At 36.7% G+C, this 26,550-nt stretch overlaps 1 protein-coding gene across 1 annotated transcript in view; it reads right to left on the reverse strand.

Moving 5' to 3' along the window:
* Nucleotides 1-262: 262 nt before the first annotated feature.
* LOC128108934 (UDP-glucuronosyltransferase 2A3-like) overlaps nt 263-26,550 on the reverse strand; it is a 32,983-nt gene continuing 6,695 nt past the window's right edge. Inside the window, exons 2-6 of the mRNA XM_052735950.1 lie at nt 7,544-7,692; nt 4,799-4,930; nt 4,100-4,187; nt 3,478-3,697; nt 263-557 (exon numbers count right to left, since the gene is read on the reverse strand). Of these exons, the coding sequence (XP_052591910.1) occupies nt 263-557; nt 3,478-3,697; nt 4,100-4,187; nt 4,799-4,930; nt 7,544-7,692 (884 nt within the window). The remainder of the gene's footprint in view (nt 558-3,477; nt 3,698-4,099; nt 4,188-4,798; nt 4,931-7,543; nt 7,693-26,550) is intronic.

A 26,550-nucleotide genomic window follows, 5' to 3' on the forward strand; every position in this document is an offset into this window, starting at 1 on the left:
TCATCACTTCATATCTATAGAACATGTTTTGAATTAACAGTTTCTGTATGTAAGAACCTTAAGCATGAGATGATAAGACTAAATACAAGATGATAACAGAAAAAGGTGAACAGATGAAATAAATCTAAACATTTATCATGATGTTTCATCAGAAATAGAAGAACAGGATATTAGAAAATAGTATAAAAGCAGAAGAATGCAAGCTCCTTATGGCCAGAACTAATACAACTGTTACTCAGAACATTCTCAAACCTAGAAAGACCTAGTTCTTTTTTTTTCTGTTCCCTCTTTTCTTCTTTTCTGACATACAAAGTTTTCGACAAGTAAACAAGCAACATTTAGTGATGATAAATGCCAGAGTTGCAACACAGACCAGCAGGAACCCAATCACATCCAGCGAGTGGTACTGGAACCAGGTGAGGTCATGCGTTGCCACACGAAGGTGCTTGGCTCCTTTGTGGCGCATGACAAACTCAATCCAGAAGACGGCTCGGTCTAGGGGCTTCACGGGCTGTTCATGGTGAATTCTTGATAGCCTCATAGCATTTTCTTTGTACCTAAAAGTTAAACACACACAAACTGTTTTATTGATTGCTTATGAAACATCCTATACATTATGCAAGTCATCAGTCATATGTAAGTTGAGGAAATACTTAATACTTTCTTGAACTTCATTGATTTCAGAGGTTGTCAGAAATTTAATGAAAAAGTTGTGTAAGCAATCTGTTCTTAAGATGATGTGGTCAGATATAGACATAGAAAAATTGTAGGATCCAGTATTAAATCTTTAGTCTTATCTTTCTGAAAGAATTGTGATGTCATAGGAATTATAGTGTCTAAAGCTATTTCCAGATAAAGACAGGGGGCATCCACATGTATGTGTGGCCAATAGAATCTAGGATGGCAAACAGGCAGACAATAATTTTAGAATTCTGAGATCTTTCACTCCCTCATGCATATTTACATACCTCTGATCCAAAAGACAACGTCTCTCTCTCAGCAATGTGTGACTGGATACAAAAAACACTGTCATTTAAGAATGATATATACAAGTACAAGGACTTGGATGTTGTGTAGGAAATAAAAATAGCTTCCTAAAATCAGATACCTCAGTCTATTTGGCACAAAAATATTTAAGAGTTTAGTTTTAATCATTTCTGAAACAACCCATTGCAGGGATCTATATACTTAAAAAGTTTCCCAATACTGAATCAGAATTATTCTGTCTCATGTTGGTTCTATTTGGTTTCATTTCATTGGTGGCAATGTGGTTTGTGGATAGTTGCTTCAGGACTGCTGGACTTCACTAGAGTTGGGGAAGAGGTCATGTGATCACCAGGCTCATGGAATGCAGTGGGTGCACTAGCCACAGCAGGGGACTACTTGTATGCATTCTACTTTGCTCATTGTGAAAAAGAAAACAGAACAAACAAAACAAAAAAGGCTTGTGTTTTTTATTTCACCGAACCACAAATAAAGTCAAAATATAATTTCACAGGGTCATGCAGCTGAATTTTAGGCTAACTAGATTGGTGATAAAATACTAATATTTGCAAATTTGTTTTCCAATAAGATTTTCTGCTTAGAGGTTAAATTTCAAATTTACATATATTTGGTAGAAAATATTGTGACTAAATTTTTTTTTAAAAAATGCCATTTTTATAAGCAAGGCAGGAAAATAAAGGACCTCGTTCACTAATTTAGTTCACGTTTTAGTCACTAAATGTTTATGCACAAAACTGTTAAAATATCCTGAATAATTAACATGTAACTACCATTAACTACCTATAACTACCATTTATATGTACAGTAAAGTGTACCCTCTTCTTCTCTTTCTTAAATTTTTGCGTGTGGAAGTGAACACGAGTGGGTGGCACATGCACATGTAGAGGTCAGAGGACGATCACTAGGTGTTAGTCTTCAAATTCTACCTTGTCTAAGACAGGGTCTGTTGTACACTACTGTGCACACCAGCCCAGCTGGTCTGCTGTTGGGGATTCTCCTGTCTCTACTTCTCATCTTGCTCTAGAAGACCGGGGATTACAGACAAAAGCTAGAACACTGGGGATCTGAACTCAGTCCTCCCACTTCTCAGCAAGAGCTTACATGGAACCCCCTACCCAGCTCCCTGTTGACATTCTTAGTTGTTTTATAGAATCAGATAATGGAATAAAAACACTCTTGCCTGTATTCCCAGGCAATCTGAGAAATACTGTTTGGCTTATTGTTAATATGAAGTTATTTTAAGTTAAATATCATTTTAGCATATATATACATAAATACACACACATATTTACATATATGTATATATATGAGATTTCTAAAAGTATTTATATACTCTCTATATATGAGCTTTCTAAAAGTATTTATAATTACTTTAAGTTAAATACCATTTTAATATATATATGCATATTCAATATATATGATTTTTCTAAAGGTACGTATTATATACACATATATGTATATATGTGAGCTTTCTAAATATATACATATATATGAGCTTTCTGAGAGTATTTATGATTCTTTTTTGCATCAATAGTTTTAAAATTAATACTAAAATGTAATGACTATTCTGTGTATTAGTGTTTAAAAGAATCATAAAATGTACCCACTCTGGTAGTTAATAAAAATGAATCAAATTATCACCAACTAAAAACTAAGAGTCTAATGTATCACACATCTGTGTTAACATTTACACAAAATAGTAGCTTGTCCTAAGAAATATTGACATTTTTTTAAGTTTTTTAAAATTCATTTTACATACCAATCACAGATTCCTCTCTCATCCCACCTTCCCTCCCCCCACCTCCCCCCCCCCCCCTTCATCCCCTCATCCAACAGGGTAAGTTCTCCCATGGAGGGACAACTAAGTCTGGTACATTCACTTGAGGCAAGATCAACCCCCTCCTCACTTTATCAGGGGTGAGCAAGGTGTCCAACCATAGGTAATGAGATCCAAAAAGCCAGCTCATGTACCAGGGATAGATCCTGATCACACTGCCCTTCTTAACCCTAAGGTTATATCCTGAAATATATTTCTTGAATAGCCTAAATACTATGACATACTTACTCAGAAATAATTATTATGTAATTGTAGTGTTCAATAACACCGTATATTGTTATTTTTGAAAAAAATAATATTGAGAATATTATTAGTTCTATCTTATATTTAATGATTGTATCTAAGTGCTTTTATATTTATTTCTTAAATAAAAACTACAAGTGAATTTGTATATTCATAATATATTTTGCAAATGTATTGACTGGTACAATCTTCAAAGCAAATAATTTCCCCAGTCTCAGGAGCTAACTTTAGTAGATAAGAAATGAGAAAAGCATTTTCTTTTTCTTTTGTGTCTGTTTTATGTTATCCTATTGGAAAATAAGACAATATATGATATGAAACATAGGAAATTTTACAGAATGATGGCAGGGCTCACCAGTGGCTGGCAGGTCTCAACAAACTGTCATACTTACAAAGGCTCATTAATGACGGCTGTCAAGGCCTTGAGTAAATCCGCACTTGTCAGCGTGTTGAAATTTACTTTCAGGGCTGCTCCTTTGGCCTGCATGTGAGCGATGTTGTCAGGCTGATCAGCGAATATGGGGAGTCCCACCATAGGGATCCCGTGGTAAATGGCTTCATAGAGCCCATTTGTTCCACCATGAGTGACAAAAGCTCTGGTTTTAGGATGTCCTGTTTGAGGGACAGAGTGACAGGTTGCTATGGATTTCAAGCCATCATACTGGCACAAAAGTGCATAGTGTGAGTCACTGAAGAAGGAAACACAACCTACAAAGACTGGGCACATGAGACCTTTCCTCCCTAGAATTAACAAACCCTTCTTCGCTGACTGAGAAGGTATCACTGGAGTCATGAAATCTGATGGAGTCCTGAAGACTGATGAGAATCTTATCTGAGGATGCTCTTTTGTGACCCAAGGCAGAACAAAAACAAAAACAACCCCTAACTTCATGCTAATTATTTAATTATGCTTGTCTCTAAAGTGGAAGTACGATGTGAAAATTTAAATTATTCACTGTTATCAACTGATTTGATGGTTTTCTGACTGCATAGCTTATCACCCCAAGGTCTTACCAAGTAGATCATTCTGGGGAATCCAACTAAAAAGCCGTGTATTGGATCCTAATGTGGCTGGTTTCTTGCCCGAGTATCTCCACAAAACCTGTTGAAGACAATGCTGTGATTTTGCAGGCTGAAAACACACAATGAGGATATGGTATAGCCACAATGTTATTTAGGACAAAGGTAGCCTATTTATTTGGTAATCCTTGAGAAGGGAGTATATTTCTGGCAGCTTGTTAAAGTTAAGAGGTGGAGTAGACCTGTTCATAACAGCTTCTATGAATAGTCTAATATGGAACAAGAATTTAAATGAAGAACTACTTTACTAAATCGGAATATTGGGTTCAAAACTACTATGAATGTGAATGCCACACACATTTATTTCATGTGATCTATTGATCCTAATCTTCGTGTTCAAAATGTGATGTTTTTTTCCCCAAAAATATAACTAGGTTAAGTGTTTGTGGTAAATTTCTCTACTCTTTATTTGATGACTTTCTTTTCCTCTTCTCCTCCCCTTCCTTACTTGACTCTGCCTCTCACCTTCTCTTTTTGTTTCTCATATGTTCGATCAATATTTACAGAAAGCTAGTGTCAGCTGTGGTCCTTGAGAGACAAGACTCAGCTTCCATCTTGAAAGAACCCTGTCAGCTGTGCCCTCCAGTCAGTCCTGAGCTGCTCTGCTCCCCAGGATCAAGTGCATGCACCAACCTTCTGAGGAATCTGGGCAAGTGCCGAGGCAATGAGATTGGCCTTTTCTTCTGTCAGGTTTTTGACCATCGAACCCAGAGAAAACACCACAACACCATGTTCCCCCGAGCTCTGGACAAATTCTTCCATTTCCTGCAAGTATAATGTTCTTTCCATTAAAAACACCCACCACTCTCACCCCCACAGGGGCTCATACCCTTCATCCCAGTACTCTAGAGGTAGAGGAAGACAGATCTCTGTGAGTTCAAGGACAGCCCGGTTTACATAGTGAGTTCCAGGTCAGCCTGGACTACATAGTAAGACCTGTGTCAAAAGCAGACAGTATTATAAGGAAAAAGGACAAAAATTAATAAAAACTGTCAGAGAAATTCTTAGACCAATTCTGTCATATGATTTGTAAGACTTGTAGTCTTTTAAAGAGGAAACAATGCTGAAACATACATAAAATAAATGCAGTGAAAGCATGATCCCACATCAAAACAAAAGGGAACAGCAGCTCCTGACAGCTTATCTCCCATTATGTGGAATTGTTGCTTTCCAAATTTAACACTCCTAAAACCATTGAGCTGTTTGCAAAACTGGGGCATTATACCACGGAAGCAAGGCTAGGATTTTAGTATTATTATGTCTGCTACATAAAAAAAATACTGTTAGATTGATCCATCTTCTTTCTTTATTGCTAGACAAACAATCAAGGCTACTTTTATCCATATATTGTCTTCACTGCTTCATAGAACCAAGAAGAAATCCGTTTTGGTGGGATTTTTATAGTTACACCCTTAAGAACATAGTGAGTAATTTACTGCTATAATCATAGTGACATTTGTGGACAATACTTATTGTCTCCCTGATGGATTATATCCCACCTAATTCTGACAATAATTACACCAACTGGAGCCTTACAGTCAAAGTAAAAGAATACTTTACAAATAAGCTTCTCTAAATGTTCACATTTTAAAAAATTTGCTCTGCAAAGAATGAAACTGAGCTCTTCACAGGATAACATGTGAATGCTACTGTTTAGACATAAATCCTGTGTTCTTTGTGGCCAAAAAAAATTTACAATGAATGGATGGAAGTAGACTACTATTTTCAGCTCACATTAAGATTTTTAAGTACTTCACTATATTTTTGTTAAGTAGTTTTTGTTTTAGAGACAGTCCTTTTATGCATCTCAGCCTGGCCTAAGACTCAAGATTCCCCTTCCTGCAACTCTCAAGTGATGAGATTAATGTGGGTCTTGACTGGTGCACTAATTTCATTGTTTTAACTTGTTCCCAAATGTATATTTATATTATAACACACACACACACACACACACACACACACACACACACACACACACACACACACAAGCACACACATAGAAATACACCATTGACAGACAAACAGACACATACACACATACTCATACACATGCACTTACATAGAAACACACATTGACAGACAGACAGACACACACACCACCCGAATGACATTGAACTTTTACTTGAGTGAGCCTCATCTTCTTCTGTATTTCCAAAAAGATGAGGACCATGACTGACATTTACTTGGTCAAAGTCTATTTTGTTAGACAACCTGAACTTGGAATGAAGTTACCCCTTACTCCTATGAAGTATGTCTAAGCAGTTTTATGGAGTTTTTCACGTGCAGGGACTCTAAAAAGTTAAATCTAATAGTGTGGTATGGAGTTTACCTAGCAAGCAATCTTTTATTTCTTAAATATTGATTCATTGAATTTTATACAGCAATATTCAGTTAAGCTTGCTGACAGCTGTAACATAAGAAAAGCATATTCAGAACACTAAGACGAAAGTTTACATTTAAATACACCCTGCACAGCTATACAGGAGTACAGACCTCCTCAGGAAACACCATTTAATCTGCAGTCTTCTAAAATTCTGTGTTTGAGGACTTACAAATCAAATAAATTCATATTTGTCTCCTCCTCTCTACTGATACAGTTTTCCTATTATTTTCTTTTATTTCTCAGTGATTTTTGTTTCAATATTTCTGACATTCACCTTTGCTTTATAAGGTTTAAGATGTGATATATAATTTTCTTTTAACTTCAAAAATTCCTGACTTTATACTCATAAAGGCCCTACATACCACTTGAGTTTAACTGTTTTATTACTTTTACTTGATGCTGATGACTCTCAATTTACACCAATTGGCCATTTTTTAGACTTTTCAAAAGCTTTCTTCAGTTGAAATAATAAATCTTTGGTCCTTTACCATACGTAATTGAAAGGCAAACCCATCACTGTCAACTCTGACTAATTTTTCCACCAATGATTACTACAGAAATAAATGTCAGCACACCAATTAATGCCTAAGATTAATTAACTAATTAATCAGGTCTGAGAAGCCCTGGTTCTGATGGCCTTTAATGTATACCTTCTCTGACTCCTTAAATCCTAAAATATTTGCCCAAATTTCTCAAGAAGACATCTTTCTCTACCAAGCTGTTGTTCACAAATCCGGTTCACAGCTCTGTCAGGCATGTGAAGATGACTGTAGGAAGTCTCTTTGGTGATCTTTGGAGCTCTTTTTTTTTCATTACTCACTGCAGTATCCACAATACAGACACACAGATACTTTTACTACATCTTTCAAATTTTATTCTTAATCCTAAATTCTTCAGTAAACTTTGAAAGATCCAGCAAGTTTCCTCAAAGAGTAGCTGTGATGAGGGAAGTCAATTACCCTGGCACAGGGTAAATTACTTCACCACAGACTTACCTCAGGCAATGGCTTGGCAGGTTTACAGTGCAGCCCTCCCACAAACTCGAAATTTGGTAAATATGGACGAGGGTATTCAAAGTCCCAATATGTCCGGATTAGCCAAATGTCCGCTTTACCAATGGTCTCACAGAACGTGGTGGGTCTTCCTTGAAAACATACAGAAAGTTGAGTGAGTGGACAAAATTAGCAGTGAGGTTTGCTGAGAAAAAAACGGCACCATAGGGAGGCAGAAGAGTTGGTGCAGAGGTTAACAGCTCTTGCTACTCTTACAGAGAACAGCTCCTGCTGCTCTTACAGAGAACCTGCATTCCTAGCACCTACATGGCAGCTCATAAGCATCTGTATCTTTAGTTGCAAATGATCTGATGTCATCTTATGGTTTCTACAGGCATCAGACACACATGTGGCACATAGACATGCATACAGTCAAACACTAATACAAAGAAAGAATATAGTATCCAAATGTCCCACATTTCCACATATGTTATTAAGAACATTTCAGTCCTCTAGTTTGCTTATCATGACTATATGTTTAAAGGAAGGGAGCAAGGGCTGTGGGAAGAGAAGAAGCAAGGAGTTGGGAGTAGTAAATGTAGTAACTGTAATTTCATAACAGTAAAGCAATGATGATGTGAATACAGCTACAATGACTGATAAATTTCACAATCATTTGTTCTCTACAATTGCATGACTGAAGATAGGTTACCTCCATTTTAAAAAGTCTTTTCTCACCTCTCAGTGGTTTCTGATTCCACCCAAGAATGCATCCCTGTTTTATCCCTTTCTGTCCTCTGCTCTATCTATAATGTTGTAGGATCCCACAAAACTCAGTCTAGACTTTCTTCCTGAGTCAAATCCCATCCCTTAAATTGATTTGTCAATATTTTTTTCCAGTAAGAAATGAATGATAAATACACACTCAGTACAATCTTCACTTTGAGATGAGACATACAGATGTAGGTATCCACAATATCACAAATTTAGCCTTATTGTTAAGTGTTTTTTTTTTAAAAAAGAAACAATAGTCTCTACCAATTTGAAAGGTCATGGCTTTTTAATGAGATGGCTTTTAATTCAAAGACATCTTAGAGGTAACTTGTGTTTATGGCTAGATGTCTGACTGATTGACACAGACAAGTGGACATCTTAGTAGGTGTCAGTCACTGGTCTTTCAGATGAAAAGGATATTTACCAAGTTGATATTCATATGCAACTTTTCTAAGCTATCCAGATAATAAGTCCTGTCTGATGGTAAGTGAAAAAATTAATGCATACAAATCTTCACCAATTTTGTACAAAAAGTAATGCTTATTTTGTCAGTTCATCTTTGAATTGCTTCAGCGTAGCTTACCTGTAATCTTACGTCACTATGTGGATGAGAATTAAAAAAAATGCCAAACAATTGCACATTCAGTTCTTTGATAGCTCGATAACTAATAAGCACAGCTTGCTTTTTTAATGTATTTATGAGTCTTTCCATTAGAGAGAAATAAACTCTGTGCTTACTGTATGGCACTGTAATTTTGCCTCCTTTAGTTTATACTGTAGAGTCAATTGTTTCACATTGAGAATTTACAGTAACTCAAACCAGAGTAACATCAGTGGACAATGTAACTTGCCCAAATTTGACAAGTATTTTGAGGTTAAACCCACAGGAATTCTTTTTGGACTGATTGTGTGATGAGAAAAAAGTAAGAGTCGGAGGTATAATCAATCTAAAATACAAATAACTAGAAACCAAGAGAATAGGACCATTACCAGCAAACAAATTGTAAACACAAGTTTATCATTAGAGTCGGTGATTGGAAGATGGGAGAGTGGCAGAAAGATATGAAATGGGCATATGGCCTGCCAAGCATGCCAACTGTGGATGTTTGAAGTTCAAACTCAGGCCCCGTCTGAGTGTTCATCACAGGAGTAATAGTTCCACATTTTGCTTCTATAGAAAGATCTAGCTCTACCAAGACATCTCCCACTCTCCATCATTATCTTTACTATATTGTCATTATTTATGCTCTGGTGTTTTTCTCCGTTTTTTATAATCTTATGACAACATTTTTGTTTCTATCTGCTTTCTGCTTGTTTATTCTCTCAGGGCTTTACTTATAACCAGTGGATCCAAGGTCCAAAGTAGTGTATTCATAGTTCTAGCACTTCTATTTCTTTCCTTTTTTCTTTTTCTTTCTTTTTTTTTTTGAGGTAGAACTGAGACCAAGACTCTATTTATCTTAAATACAAATTGCCTAACATACCACTTTCTTGGTACATTGTAAGGTATTATTTGCTGGGTGTTAAAATACTGTGAAAAGAGTGTAGCACAAATTTAAAATCATATATTATGCTACGTATTTAAATGTATTTCATTTAATATCACAAAAGGGAGATTTATTAGAAATGTATGTTATGGAATAAACTGTTTCCTTTCAGTTCCTATATGTTGAACCTGAATGTATTTCTACAAGGCTTTTAGAGGTGAATCAGGTTAAAATAAGGAAGTCAATACATCATTACACTATGGCTGCCATCTTTCTGAAAGAGAGCAGCACACCGGGAACGTTTCATTGTAAAGAAATGAGCTCATGACTTGTCAAGACCAGGAAATAAGCTCCTGTTGGCACTTGATATTGACTTTCTAGCTTTCAGAGCAGGAAGCATTATTTTTAGAAGATATCTGGTTAACTAGTCAAAGCAGCATAACAAACTAGTGCAATCAAAGGGATGAATTAGGCAATGTTAGAAAATCTAGCATGACATTGATTAGCAGTTCATGTTTCCTCATTATATCATGTAGAGTGGACATGGATTCAGATGAAAACCATATATAAAATTGTAATACCCAGTCAATCATGAATTATTGAGGGCTTGTCTGATCCAAGGCTTCCCCTGAAGTCCTGATCTAAGGAGAAGGAACACAGCTCCGCTCCTTCTCAAATCCAGGAATGCTTGCTTGGCAGAACCAGTAATGGCCTAGGGCCAGGGCTTTTGGGGAGCTGTGGCTCTATACTTAGAGAAACAAACACTTGCCATTATTATGGGGTTATAGTTAGCAGTATCTAGTCTGATGTGTGTGTGTGCTTGATCTATGATGGTCTTGATATAACCCTTACTCCCCTTGTGAAACATTGTTTGGTTAGTTTCCCACTGGTTTCATCTCATTTCTCCTCTGTAAATAGTGTATAAGATGCTGTACTTTTTAATAAGATTGCTTGTAATAAGACAGCTTATGCAAGACCACCAACCCCAGCATTCCTAGCTTTTCCTTTATCTTCTCACCTCCTAGCCACTTCTCATTTAAGGTCTTGTCAATGAAGAGTAACCTGCTGGTTCAGGTTGGTAAGTAGACAAGAAGACAAACAATGAAAAAGTGGAATGAAAGCTAATATTGAGGAAATAAACCTTACTTTTTTAGCCTCTTAAAAACACATTTTTGAGTCTAATTTAAATATCCAGATTTCTGTATTACACTCTCCAAACTGTAGACCATACTAGGAAACCTTTTCATGATAATGACCAACTATGATAAAACTGTCCACACCTGATATATCTAAGTTTTATTCTTAATTTTGGAGACACATAATAATGGTAGGTACCCTCGTCTGACAGGTTAATTCTAAAAAAACTTCAGTGCAGTGGAAACAGTTCCTATACCTGGCCAAAAAAAAAAGAGGACATACTATGAAAGTTAAATTTGATTGCATATCATTTTTCTTCTTTTTCCTGATAGAGATATGTAAATTTCTTCAGGGCCAGCATAAGGAAGCTATATAGGGTCCAGAGGTGACCTAGAATGCATGTCATGTTGACAGCTGGACTTGCTAATGTGTAAGAATCATCCAGGTGGCACTAGTTTCGAAGGCATGGAAGATGCCTTCTCAGATGGAGAACAACTGGGGCTTGTCACTGTGTGGCAGGACTGATATCCCTGAAGAGAGGCAAGAAGAGGCCACTGGTTAAGGTATAGCCTTGGTTGCAGTAGAATGTAGCATAATAGAGATACAAGTACTTTAGGGCAGCGACAGCTGTGGAATGGAGCGGGTCTGGGCCTGTGCAACAAGTTACCCATACTACAGAGGCAGATTTGAAGAGGTGGAGCTGCACAGGCCCTTTAGTTTCCAGGAGATCATGAGTAGTTCTGAGATGTCAAATATTGAGTTTTCTCACTGTTGAATTTTATTCTGCTTTGATCTGATTTTGCCTTTGTCTTGGTTCTTTTCTTGGAGTTAGAAAGTATATAATTTATCATTGGTTTTTACAGAATCCCATAGTTAGAGATGTTGGACTTTTAAAGAGACATTACATTTTAAAGAGGACTTTAGATTTCCAAGTGTTGAGGGTTTTTTTTTTTTAAAGACTGTGGAACTTTTAAAGTTATATTATGTTTCATATATTAATATTCGTGTTATCATAACATCTTGGTGACAACTGAGAAAGGAAAGGTTATAGATAAATAAGTGATACGTTTTTCTCTCAACTTGACAAGAGGTCAATTGTGATGGCCAGCTGTTGTCAACTTGACACACATCTAGACATAGCTGGGAAGAGGGAATCTGTTGTGTGATATTTTGTTTGTATTTTGACAAATAAAGCTTGCCTGGAAACCAGAGGGCAGAGCTAGCCACTAGTTATTCATAGAGGCCAGGCAGTGGTGGCACACACCTTTAATCCCAGCACTTGGGAGGAAGAAGCAGGAAGAGTTCAAGGCCACCATGGGCTACACAAGATTGAACCAGTCCAAAAGAAAAACAGAGCCAGGCAGTGGTGGTGCACACCTTTGATTCCAGCACTAGGGAGGTGGAGACAGGAGTATAAGGTGGGTGGAGACAGGATCTCCCCCAATTCAGTCTGAAGATTTGTAGAGACAGGATCCCCCACTCCCTCATTCAATCTTAGGACTCCTAGAGGTAGGAAGTCTCTAGTGGCTTAATGTTCTGCTTCTCTGATCTTTCATTTTCACCCTCGATATCTGACTCAGAGTTTTTATTTAATAGAAATAACTTGGATCACACTTCAAGAATCTTTGTTGATCTATTACCTGTATCAAATTGGCCTCTAGGAAAACTTTAGTACATATTCTCTGTTGATAATTAGTGTGGGAGGGCCCAGCTCATTGTGAAGGCAGGGTCACTACTGGGAAGGAAATTTTGGATGGTATAAAGAAGTGGGCTGAGCAAGCCATTGGAGTAAGACATTAAGCAGTACTCCACCATGGCTTCTACTGTCAGTCAAAGGCAAATTCAAAGAGGCTGAGTAGAAGTCACAAACGTGAGTGCACATAACTACCGCCATTCCTATATGACAAAGATGCCAAAAAGACACAGAATCTTCAACAAAGGACAGTGGGAAAACTGGGTGATACACAGAGAAGAATGAAATTAACCTGTGTCTATCAACTTGTACAAGAGCAGCTCCATGTGCAGCAAAGATTTCAAAGAGTGAAAACTAGAAAACCTGAAACTGTTTTAAAAAAAATAGAAAAATTCTACAAAAATAAATGCAGAAAATTAGGCACTGCAATTCCACAAATAGGACCTCATAAACTGAAGAGAAGAGAAAGAATTTGAGTGAAGAGCAAGAAAAAAAAAAACCTTATTTTTTTAACCTCTCAAAAACATATTTTTGAGTCAGATTTAAATATCCAGGTTTCTGTATTATACTCCCTGAATTGTAGATGATCCTAGGAAACTTTTTCATGATGATGAGAAACTATGATAAAACTGTCCATACCTAATTCACAGTATTCTACAGTTATGCATCAGATACAGTGTTAATAACTAGAACATGCAAAGAACTCAAATATAACTATCAAGGAAAAAGCAAAACAATTGAAAGTTAGTGCTGGCTGGGGAGATGGCTTAGAGATTAAGAGCACTGGATGCTCTTCCAGAGGTCCTGAGTTCAACTCCCAACAACCTCATAGTGGCTCACAACCATTTATAATGCGATCTGGTGCCATCTTCTGGCAAGCAGGCATATATGCATGCAGAATACTGTATACATAATAAATCCTTAAAAAAAAAAAGAGCAGTAAAACTGGGTGCTGGATCTGGAAAGAGACTTCTCAAGAGAAACACAAAACTGAGTAAGGGATATCTCTAAGAGTGCTTAATATTTTAAGCAATTAGATAAATGAAAATTAAAACTATTCTGATATTTCATTCTACTCCACTTACAATGGCTACCCAGAGAACAACTGACAACAAATGACTGTAGGAATAGAAAAACATTATTTCATAAGCTTACTTAAAAATACTTAAAAGTGTGTTTGTGCACACACACACACACACACACACACACACACACACACACACACACACACACACATATATATATATATATATATATATATATATATATATATATATATATATATATATATAATTATGCCACAAAGCACACAGAGTGATAATATCTCCAAGCCCCACAAGAATCATAGTCCAGCTAACAAAAATCCCAATTCCAGGCATGGGAAAAACCTCCTCCAAGTTGTTGTTGGTCTGGAGGAGTCCAGGAGATACCTAACACAACATATGTTTTAGCTATTAGTGACTCACAAAATCTGAAAGATCCTATTTATCAAGAGACTACCCAATTCTGAAATAGAATGTAGAGGAATCCAGGCAAAAACTGACCTGGACACATCGCTCCTGAGGGCTAGTTCTTCAAGTATTGAACTGCTATGTAAGTTGCCACAGGAGAAAACCAATCAATTGTCCTACCAGTTTAAAGCTTAAATAAAATGAAGTTCCACTTACAATTTTTAATTACAGAGAAAATAGTGGCAAACTTTACTGTCATACACCAAGATTCCTGCCTCCCTCTGTGTGCCTCCTGCTGAGTAGAAGATGGTTAGGCTTTACTCATAATTCCTACAGCAATGTGCACAGTAATTTATCTTGCTCCTCTGTATTCCAATTATCTCTGAGCCAAAGCTGAGTTCATGATACTGGTCATATTTAACTTAAGACATGGATTGAAAGCTGGAACAGTAATTTGATATGGCTGCCGTATCTCTAAAAAAAGAACTAGGAACACATTTGCAGAAAGGCTAAGTAATACAAGGGAAAGAAGCTGTCTGCAAGAGCAGGGAATAGGTCTGAGACAAACCAGCCTGGACCTGTTGAGATGGACCGAAGGTAAAAGTTCTTGCTTTGTCATCATTGTCCACTCAACAGACTCAAAGTTGTCCTCTGACCCCTACATAGGCAGCCTGGGGCATAGACATCACACAAACACACAAAAATAATATATGAAATTAAAATGTAAAACTAGGCACAAGGCCAGGCAGTGATTGATACTGAACTTTGATTATGCAGAGTTTTGAGAAATATAACCCTTTCAAAAAGGATGAGGCTTTGGCATAGTCACTGGAGACTGCTTCATAATATAGTGTCAGGGTAACAAAATTGCTAAAATGGTCTATACTTCAGGCAGTGCAATACAGAACCTGGAAACAACATCAAACTCTAAAAGACTTGATTTCTTCAGAGGTTAAAGCAAAGTAAAAGTTTTCATCTCCTCATCAAGGGCTTATACTGTATTTTTAATTTCATTGTCTTTTCTTCTCTTTCTTTCTCTGTAGCACAGGCTGGTCTTGTCATTCTCTTTTCTAATAACTGATTTTTGTCTTACAACATGATGTTCACTCTGAGACTGAGATTATCAGTTTCCATTCAGTTTTTTCTTAAGGAGAATCTGAATGATTTAATAACTACAAAACAGGAACACATGGAGGTATAAAAATATGTGATAGTTTAATTTTTGATTGTGCTAGATTACCAGGGCTGCTCTAGTCACAGTTTTCCATGAGTAATCCTTTAATGGCAGCATGTACCAAAATATTAGGCACCTCAATTGACAGGAGAATGGAATATATTTGAGAGCAATAATTTGCATTTGCAAATATTTGTGGAGTGAAATTCAGAGGTAATGAATACATACTGAATTATTTTCATCTTAAAATTAGTTTATATTTCATCTTATTACTGCCACAAAGATTTCTTCTTTTTGGAACAATGTATTACCAATAAGAGATCTATCTTCCTTGAGAGGATATAATGAGCTGTAATTAATTGTCTTCTTGTATCTGACAAATAAAATCATGTTCTATTCTATTAACATGATCTTTGAATCCCTTTTCTTAGATTTGATGATGACCTATTAAATTTCAAAGTACTACTAAACCATTTAACAATTATAAACAAAGGGTAATAATATCATAATGACTTCATCATACTTCCCTGCTTAGTTATCAATAACCAATTTATTACTTTAACTTGTAGAGTTTTACATGAAAACGAAAGTTTATAAAATGCATTCCTTTCATTGTTTTGAAACATTTATTAAACTTTAAAATACTATCTAACAACCAACTTAGCATAAAATGTAGTCTCTTACCTAGTGTTTCACTGTAAAACTGATCCCAGAACGCAAAGTCATATTGTTGGAGCCCAAATTCAAAAAACAGTAACAGCATCATATTTTTTACCCTTTCTGTGAAGGTCATGTTGTCTGATAGTTCACTCATGATAACTGGTACATAGGAGAGTGGAATTGGAAGCTGGCCACAGTATTTCTCTATGGTGTAGCCCATGCTAAACCTCAGGGTGTTCACAAAAGGGACCTGAAGCACCTCTGCCACCAGCTCTCCACAGGGAATGACAGGGTCTATAACCACTACATCGTATTTTGCATCCTGGAGCTTGTTCATGAATGTCTGGTTGTACAATGCACTCCTACAGAGATCTTCAAAGTTAGCAGTCAGTTGAATAAAGGAATCTCGCAATGTTTTTGCTGCTTGCCAAAGTGGCAATTTTGGAATGACATTCACAGCCACGTTTAAAAAATCATTTAGATAATTCTCGGCAATCTCGTCCTCATGCAACACAGGGATATTCTCAAAGTTCAGTGCAGAATCTTTACTCTGATCCATGAGGATACTGAGAAACTTCACCTCATGTCCTCTCTCGACAAGCTCCTCAAGAATAGTCTTTAAGTTCAGTCAGTGACTCATATTACAGGGCCACACAAGGACCTTGCCATAGAAGCCACAACTGGTACAGCAAAGCTGCAGCAGAAGAACTGCCATAGCCCACTTCTCAGAAGCCATGATGTGCCTCTCCAAGCTGCTCTGCTGATATAGTGTTTATTCAGTTGAGCATCAGTTTAGATATGAAACAAATCAAATATTAACTTCCAAAGTTATGAAAACACAGGTCAAGAGATGTCTGTCTGATACAGTGCCCATGGAACATTTTTCTGGAGGTTACAATCATTTAAGTACTTATGAAGAGCAGGATCCAGTTGTTTTACATACTTTTTACTTAGTATTTATTGATACAATAAGGAGTAACAAATCTACCTCATTGTATACATTCCATTCAATTATTATCATTTTTTGCTCAGATTTGCGATTTTTTTCTCCTTTTCATGTTGGTTTGATCCTTATTTGACTTGACCCTATTGTGATTAGGATAGAGTAGTATCAGATAAGGTAAAATAGAATAGAATAGCATGGAGGTATATGTAATGGATATAATGGAAAAGAATAACTCATCAGCATAAAACTTTCATAGCAAACTCTCAAAAAATTGTCTGTTACCTAGCAAGTCGGCTTTTGCTCCATAACTGCTATGGATGCTACTATTATTGACATGGGAACATGTGGATGTCTTTGAGAAGCCATTGTGTCTTTCTTTGCTCTGTACTTTGTTTGAAACTTGAAGTGCCCGTAATTCAATGCCTACCAAAGTCTGGCTCTTGTTTTCCCAGTTTCCCTCTCCTTGGCAATAATCAAATTAAAAAATGTATGAATATATTCTCAGCTTATCCAAGCATTAAGAATAGAAAGGGTGATACAGCCTTGAAACAGATTTGGATGAATGTGCAGAAAGGAAAAACTGCGCCCTCTAGTAACCCACAGGAAGAAATCTCTACTTACCATCTTATATCTGTGCAGAATTTGGTATGCATATGATTAAGTAAGATGTCTTATGGAAAATAGGATCAAATCAAGAAGTGATTATATAACTTAATACACTAGTCAAAACAATGAACCACCTGAACTGCTTCCACTAGTAATTAGCCATTTGTGCCTTGAGACCAGTGGTTCTCAACCTGTGGATCATGACCGTTTTGGAGGTTGCATATCAGATATCCTGTCTATCGGCTATTACCTTATGATTCATTTCAGTAGGAAAATTACAGTTACGAAGTAGCAACAAAACAAGTTTATGGCTGAAGGGTCACCACAACATGAAGAATTGTATTAACTGGTCACAGGAAAATGAAGGTTGAGAACCACTGCTTTACACCCTATAAAATGAAGATCTGAACAATAACCAGGTCTCTAAAGTCACTTCACTCATGCAGCCCATTGTCAATCATGAACGTGTATCCCTTTTTAATACATAATACCATTTTGCACCAAACAAACTTTCTTGCTGCTTTCGAAAATCTGGGGAGCCTGTCCTCGTTTTCAGTTGTTTGGAAAAGAGGCCAAGAACCTGGAACACCTGTCCTAGAACGTAAGCACCAGCAACATTGGGCAAAACATCCAGGGAATAAGGGAGTAGTTTCTCTCTTGAATGTTAAAATTTCCCTCCCTACTCTCTGAGTCCTCTCTTTCATTCTGAAGGTTTGGTCTGAAAGAGACACCAGGCTGTGGCTTCCCCACCATACAACATGGGGATGGCTGCAGGTTGAAATTTCTCACCAGTTCCCTCCTTTGCTTGAGATAGCAAATGGCAGTGAGAGGTAGTAAAATCTGGGACAAGATAAACCTACCTCCCCTTCTCTTAACATTATTTTGGCTCTCTGACCCAATTTCAAACTCTTGCAGCTACCTGAGAGTTTGAAAAGGTGTTTTCCTCTTTTTCAGCCTCATGTAAATATGAAATAATTCTTATATGTTTATTCTTTTAGAAATGCAAACCTGAAGAATGTGATTTATTGCTTGTACTGTGGTTTTTCTTGAATAACTCATACACTAGTCTGAAGAAGGAAACAGGTGATAAAAGAAAATGAAAAAAGTTCAGTAATGCAGTGACTGTAGGTTCATCTCCAAATATCCACAACATCGCTTATCATGGGTAGTTGCCAAGGCTTGCAGTATCAGATAGTTTCCTCTTTGATGAGTGGGTCTTATGTCTAATTAGAGAGGTCTTGGTTACTGTCAAGGTATATGTGCCACGATTGCACCCTTAGGGTCTTAATGACATGCTGATCATTGATGTGATTCACAGATCCCGTAGCTGGCTAGGACTGTTGGTGACTTTCCTCTTTAGGAAGCTTGCATGGTGATTTGGGTATCATGAAAACCAGTCTATACGGAGTAGGCAGTGAGATTAGTTCTAGCTCAGGTCCCTCCGGGCCTTCTTTCTAAAGTACATGATTCTTCATCAATAAAGAATTTTTACCTCTTCCTGGCAACAAAGGACAATAACAATAGTTTGTAATGCTTTGGGAGTCTCTTGGAAAACATAACCTAAAACTCACAAGAGAGTTTCTTATGACTGGTGATGGCTTTTCTCTTAAATAGCTTTAGCTATTTGGGAGCATATAATCAGTCCAAAGAGAAAATGTAATATAACTGTATGTGTAATTTTATATGCAGAATTACATGTATTGGAGGATTTTTTTATGCAGCTCATTAATAATATGATTCTTCATGACTTTATAAGGTATCCTTGCTGTTGTTTTGACCTTCTCCCTTCTTCTTCATGTATCTTGCTCCTCTTTCTCAACTAGAGCCTTCCACTCTTTCCTACTTTCCTGACAATTTTGCCAAATAGCATAATTCCAAACTACATCGTAAGTATTGGTTCCTTTAACTACAAATAAGTGTAGTCCTCCCCCTTCATCAGGGAAACTTTTTCTTTACAAAAGATAGAGTGAATTACAGAAAAACCACAACTAATAAAAATGCAGAATTGTGGAGTCCTATCCCAAGAGGTACATATACAAAACAACTCTGTCACCTAAGACTCAGGGTAAAAGAAGGGTCAGAAATTTTGTAACAGCCAGAGGATCAGGGAATTTGCTGTGAGACTGTGTCTCCTAGTAATGTAAGAAGCTACACCCATCTGGATCCACAGGCAGCAGGAAGAGAGTAAGACACTAGGCATGGCTTGAGTTTTTGAAACTTCAAAATGCAACCTCCAGTGACACACTTCCTCCAAGGCCACACTTCTAATAATGACACTCCCTATGAGTCTATGGGGGCCATATTCATTCAGACCACCACAAATGCATGCTCAATTCTTGAATTAATACAAAATATAACACCTTTGTTCTCTACTGCCCCTTATTCATAAATTTAACTTTGGACTAAACTATTAAGTTCCACTTTTGCCTATGACCAATGAGAAAGATTCATGTCTCTGAATGGCAACCTTGTAAAACAGTGGCTCCCCAACCAGCTTCCTTGCAGGAAGCTCTAAATTAGTTAATCCTTCAGAATAGAATATACCTGAAGATTCTCAAAGGCATTTTCTGTCAGACTTCCTCCTTTGCTTGTTTCCTGGTCCTGCTACTCCTTTCCACTTATCTTGTAGTCCACCTAACTCAGACTTCTGTAGGGGAAGGCTTTGCATCTAAACCAATCCAGACTCAATTTTTACTAACATCTACTGAGCCCTCAACAATAGTTGTGGTCCTTAAGCATCTTCAATCATGCTGCTCACCGTCAGTCTTGCTTCTCTTGCAAATAAATATATGTGAGCCCTTATTTTCAGTTATTTGGATAAGAGGCATAGAATCTAGAAACATTGTTTGATAAGAGGTGGAGAATCTAAAAATATCCAGTCCATTAGTACCAGAAGTTCTGGTAAATCTAATTCTAAAACACCCACGTAGAAGACACACTGCAATACAAACTCCCTAACAGATCCACTAAGGAGCTACTTGAAAAGACTACAAAGTTCTGTTAAATAGATTAAACAGTATATCTCCTGTGTGCTAAAAATGTGCTTCATACTAATCACAACACCCATCAAAAAGGTGATAAATGTATGGAGATATTTCCACTGTAAAACTAAAAAGTGAAATTCATTCAGATGACTAAGACAGAAAGTAATTTTAAAATTTAGAGGTAACTAAATTCTTGCCCAAAAATATCATAATTAGATTTTTACTACCAAGCTCTACTCAACCTGATTGAGTTATTTGTTTTTCTTCCCCCTTCTTATCTTTTTTCCTCCTTTCCATCCCCTTCTTCCCTTTTCTTCCTCTATCATTTCTCATTCTTCCCCTCCTCTTCTTATTTTTATGGTACAAGGTGTCATGGATCCTAGTCTAATTAACTTCAAACTTCATTGTAAATCTCAATGGCAAGCATGGGACCCTCTCTGAGCTCCTGGCCAGGAAAGCTGCAGTGGCTTCTTAAACAACATAGACAATTGCCATTGCTCTTCAATGCCCACCAGAAAAAAATGGTAAGGTCATGTTGCTGAAGTCACCACATATTTTGGATATTGGACACAAATTTTGAAGCTTGTCCCTGACTTGAAGCTTAACCCCTATTGGCTAGTGTTCATAATGTCAGAATGAGCTTTTCAGGATGTGGAGGTAGAAAATGTTTGTCTCACACAGCTGTGAACACTATTAACTAGAGAACCAACATGAGGGTAAGATATTCCAAATGGTAAATAATAGCATGACTGTTTTGGATGGAAGTTATCACAAATCACCTTCTGATAGCTTTGAGACTTATTCCAGGTGAAGGAATTCATGTCATTTATCATAAATCTAGTCAATGCCTATGGTTGGGTAGGTCATAAGCCCTACTACTTACCTTTTGCTTAGTAGAAATGCAGTCAAAGTATCTCTTAAATACTTTTTTATATCAATAGACTAACATTTATCTCAGTCTTGACCAAAGCAGCTTCTTTATGCAATGATCAATTGTTTACCACTCTACAGGTAGTGAGGAGTGGCACTAGGAGAATGGAAGTGATAAGTCATGTAGACTAAAGTCTCATGCAATAGCCAACTTTGTTCTGAGCATCCAACAATTACTCTGAGGGTTAAAGGATCCACATATGTGAAGTGTACAATCATAATATCAAACCACTTGTAATTGACAAGTCACAGGCAGCAGAAACATGTATTTCCATAGAAGCATATAAACAAACAACAGTAGGCCAGTTGTAATGAACACTCTGTAGTAAACTCACTTCCAGGCACTACACCTGGGATAGGCATCAAACACATTTCAAGAACAATTTCATGTTTTTGAAGAAACTGAGGTCATAAGACTCCTGTTTTCTCACAAGTATCCAGAACTCTCCTTACATGACTAAATTCTTGGACCATATTCAGACAGGCAATGATTAGTATACAGACTTACAACTGGCCAAAGAGCTGATAATAAGTTAGTATTGAATGCTCAACCTTTAATAGGACATTTATATCACCACACTCACTGTCTAAGGGACATATTAGAATAAGGAATGGTAAGATAGTAAGAGCAAGATGATGGAAAAAATACTATGAAATTCTATTGTCTTCTGGCTCTGACATTTTAATTATAATTGGAACATAAGGTAGTTGTGGCTACCAGCATGAGACCTGAGTAAGTCTGAGCTTTTCAACACCCCATCTTGGAAGGGAGATTTCATGAAGAGGGGAGCTTTTGTTGCTGAGAGAAAGGAAGTAAGTTTCTTCCACTATTAGTAGTTGTCTATGCTACAATAAACAGTTTTCTACCCATGTTCATACAAACATCTCTAAACTCAGCAGCTCACACATACACACAAGACACAAACAATGAGGAGGCACTTGGAGGTAAGAACAGTACTAGTAGGACTGGAAGACAATGGAAGGTGATGAAGGTGAATTTGATCACAATAATTGCACACATGTATAAAACCATCAAAAATATAATTATATATGTACTGTAAAATAAAAACCATCAATATGAATCCCTTCATTCATTTCATAATTTGACTAATTTCCATGTAAATGTAATATATCTCCAACTCTCTTATTTCCCTCCAGCTCTGTTAGTCCTCTTCATAACTCTACCTTTCTTGTTCCTAAGTTCATGACCTTTGGATTTGTTTGTTATGAGTTATTTAGTTTAACCAGACCTGTCTGTCCAAATGAAGTAATGATTTTCCAGCTGCTCAAATCTATCAGATTACATCCAAAATTCTTAACCTGTTCTTGGTCAAGCTGTTTGGACAATATATCCTTAGCAAAACAATCAAATAATAGATTTAAATTGATAGAAGATTGAACACTAAATAACAAGTGTAATTATGTACTTTTGAGTAAAAAACTGCTTTGGTTCCTGCCTTTAATATAGACCCTGACTTCCTTTGATGATGGACTATGATGTAGAAATGAAAGCTGAAATAAATACTTTTCTCCTCAAGTTTCTTTTGGCTATAGTGTTTTGTCACAGTAGTAGAAATGCTAACAGAAAAACTGAACTTCATTGGAGATAACCATTGCACAATAGCATCAATAAAATATTTGAAAAAACTTACAAATTAACCCAAGGTTAAAATCATATAATCCTTTTTTTAAAATATTGAAAATAGATTTTGTTCTCATACAATACATCCCAACCACAGTTTGCTCGCACCCCATTCTTCCCAGCTCCTCTCACCTCCCTTCTGCCCCAGATCCTCTCCCCCACATTTCCTCCTCAGAAAAGAACTAACCTGCAAGAGGCAAATTATTGTTTATTTCACCTTTAATACCAGCATTTTGGGGCAAAGGCAGGTGGATCTCTGAGTTCAAGGCTAGCCTGATCAACAGAGTGAGTTCAAGGACAGATCCAGCTACTCAGAGAAACCCTTTTTCCAAGAATTAATAAAAAAAAATAAATAAATAAACAAACAAATAAATAAATCTGGAAAAAATCCAAGCAAATGGACATAAGAAAAAAGCTGGTGTAGCCATTTTAATATCTAAAAAAGTAGACTTCAAACAAAAACTAATGAAAAGACACAGACAACGAACCTACATATTCATTAAAAGATAATCCACCAAATGGAGAAGTGCTGGACCTAACAGACATTATAAACCACATGGATTTAATAGATATTTACATAACATCTCACCCAAACTCAAAAGAATGTATCTTCTCTTCACCTCATAGAACTTTCTCCAAAATTGACCACATATTCAGACCCAAAGCAAGTCTCAACAGATGCAGGAAAACAGAACCAAATAGCAATTTGAATAGATCTATAATCCCTAGAGAAATTGAAGTAGTCATTAATAGTCTTCTAAGCAAAAGAGTTAACACCAATACACATCAAAGTATTCCATAAAATAGAAACAGTAGAAACTTTGCCCAATTCATTTTATGAGGACACAGCTACCCTGCTACCTAAACCACATAAAGACCAAACAAAGAAAAAAATTACAGACCAATTTCCCTTATGAACATAGATGTAAAAATACTCAATGAAATATGTGTGAACTGATTCCAAGAGCACACCCAAAGGATCATCAATCATAATCAAGTAAACTTCATCCTAGAGATGCAGGGATAGTTAAATATATGAAAATCAATAATTTTAATATACCTCTTAAAGACAAAAATATGATCATCTCATTGGGTGTAGAAAAGGCCTTTGAAAAAATCTAACACCCCTTCATTATAATAGTCTTGGGGAGATTAGGGATACAAGAGACATACCTATACATAACAAAGACAAATTACAGCAAGCCAGTAGCTTACATCAAATTAAATGGAGAGACACTTAAATCAATTTCACTAGAATCAGGAACATGACAATCTTGTCTACTCTCTATATACTTATTCAATGTAGTACTTTAATTCCTAGCTAGAGCAATGAGACAACTGAAGTAGATCCAGGGAACACAAATTGGAAAGGACAAGTCAAAGTATTGTTATTTTCAGATTATATGATAGTATATACAAGTAACCCTAAAGTAAACCAGATATCTCCTACAGCTGATGTACACCTTCAGCAAAATAGCTTGATATAAGTTTAACACAAAAAAATTAATAGCCCTGCTGCATACAAGTGTTAAAAACACTGAAATAGAAACCAGGGAAACAACACCTTTCACAAAGCTTCAAATAATATAAAATGTCTTAGAGCAACTCTAACTCAGTAAGTTAAAGACTTGTATGATTAAAAACTTCCAGTCTCTGAAGAAAAAAATTGAGGAAGATATCAGAAGATGAAAAAAACCTCGCATGTTCATGGATCAGTAGGATTAACAGTTAAAATGCCCATTCTACCAAAAGGAATAAACATATTCACTGAAATCCCAATTAATATTCCAACACAATTCTTCACAATCCTTGAAAGGACAATTCTCAACTTCATATGGAAAAACAAACAAAAAACCAGGCAGGATAGCTAAAACAATCATGAACAATAAAAGAACTGCTAAAAGTATCACCATTCCCAAATTCAAGTTGCACTACACAACTGTAATAATAATAAGCACATGGTAATGTACATAAAAACAGACACATTGATTCAAAGAAATTGAAGGCCCCAACATAAAACTACACACCTATGGACACCTGATTTTTGATAAAGAAGACAGAAATACACACTACAGAAAAGGCAGCATCTTCAACAAATGGTGATGTTCACACAGGAGGTTTGCATGTGGAAGAATGTAAATATATCCATAATTATCACTCTGCACAAAACTCAACTACAATTCAATCAAAGACTTCAACATGACACACTGTAGCTGACAGAAAAGAAAGTGGGAAATAGTCCTGAACTCATTGGCACAGGAGAAGACTTCCTGAATGGAGTGCAGATAGCATGGGCACTAGCATCAACATTAATAATAAACAGAATCTCATGAAACTGAAAGGCTTCTGTACGAAAGGAACACTGTCAATTACACAAAGTGGCAGTCTATGGAATATGAAATTATTTTCACTAACTCCACATCTCATAGAGGACTAGTATCCAAAATATATAAAGAACTTAAGAAACTAGATATCAAAAAATAATTCAATTAAAAGTGGGGTACAGATCTAAACAGAGAATTCTCTATAGAGGGAACTCAAATGTCTGGACACACACTTAAAAATGTCCTACATCCCTAGTCATCAGGGAAAGCCAAATCAAAACTACTTTGAGATTCATCTTAACACCTGTTAGAATGGTGCAAATCAATAACACAAGTGAGAGCTGATGCTGTCATCATCCATCACTGGATGGGAACACTCATCCATCACTGGAGAGAGTGAAAACTTGTCCAGTCACTCTAGAGATCAATATGGTTGTTCCTCAGAAAACTGGAAATCCACTGATCTACTTTAAGATCCAGCTAAACTACTCTTGAGCATTCACCCAGAGGACACTTCATCTTACCACAATGACACTTGATCAACCATGTTCATTACTGATCTATTCTGTTGTGGGATATTTGTATACTTTATGAAGTCAGCAAAGTACTGTAGCTGGAGTTTTCCTGCCTGGCCCACAGTCAGGACAAATCTCTCTCATTCGCCAGTCCCAAGCCGCTCAAACCCGATCAAGTAAACACAGAGACTTATATTGGTTACAAACTGTATGGCCGTGGCAGGCTTCTTGCTAACTGTTCTTACAGCTTAAATTAATCCATTTCTATTAATCTATACCTTGCCACGTGGCTTGTGGCTTACCGGTACTTTACATCTTCCTTGTCCTGATGGCGGCTGGCAGTGTCTCCCTCACCCAGCTTCCTGTTCCCTCAATTCTCCTCTCTGTTAGTCCCGCCTATACTTCCTGCCTGGCCACTGACCAATCAGTGATTTATTCATTGACCAATCAGCAACACATTTGACATACAGACCATCCCACAGCAAAGTACCATACAGGTTCCAGACACCCTGTGTATTCACCATCTTTACATAGCTTATTCTTTTGTTTGTAGTTTTACTATGTTAGAGTTAAAACTTTTTTCCTTTTTATTTAGAGAAAAAGGGGGAAATATTGTGGGATATTTAAACACTGCGTGAAGATATATTGCTCTGATTGGTTTAATATAGAGCTGAATAGCCAATAGCT

This window comes from Peromyscus californicus, unplaced genomic scaffold (assembly GCF_007827085.1).
Source record: "Peromyscus californicus insignis strain IS unplaced genomic scaffold, ASM782708v3 Scaffold_13__1_contigs__length_99412109, whole genome shotgun sequence".
In the NCBI taxonomy this organism is placed as follows: domain Eukaryota; kingdom Metazoa; phylum Chordata; class Mammalia; order Rodentia; family Cricetidae; genus Peromyscus; species Peromyscus californicus.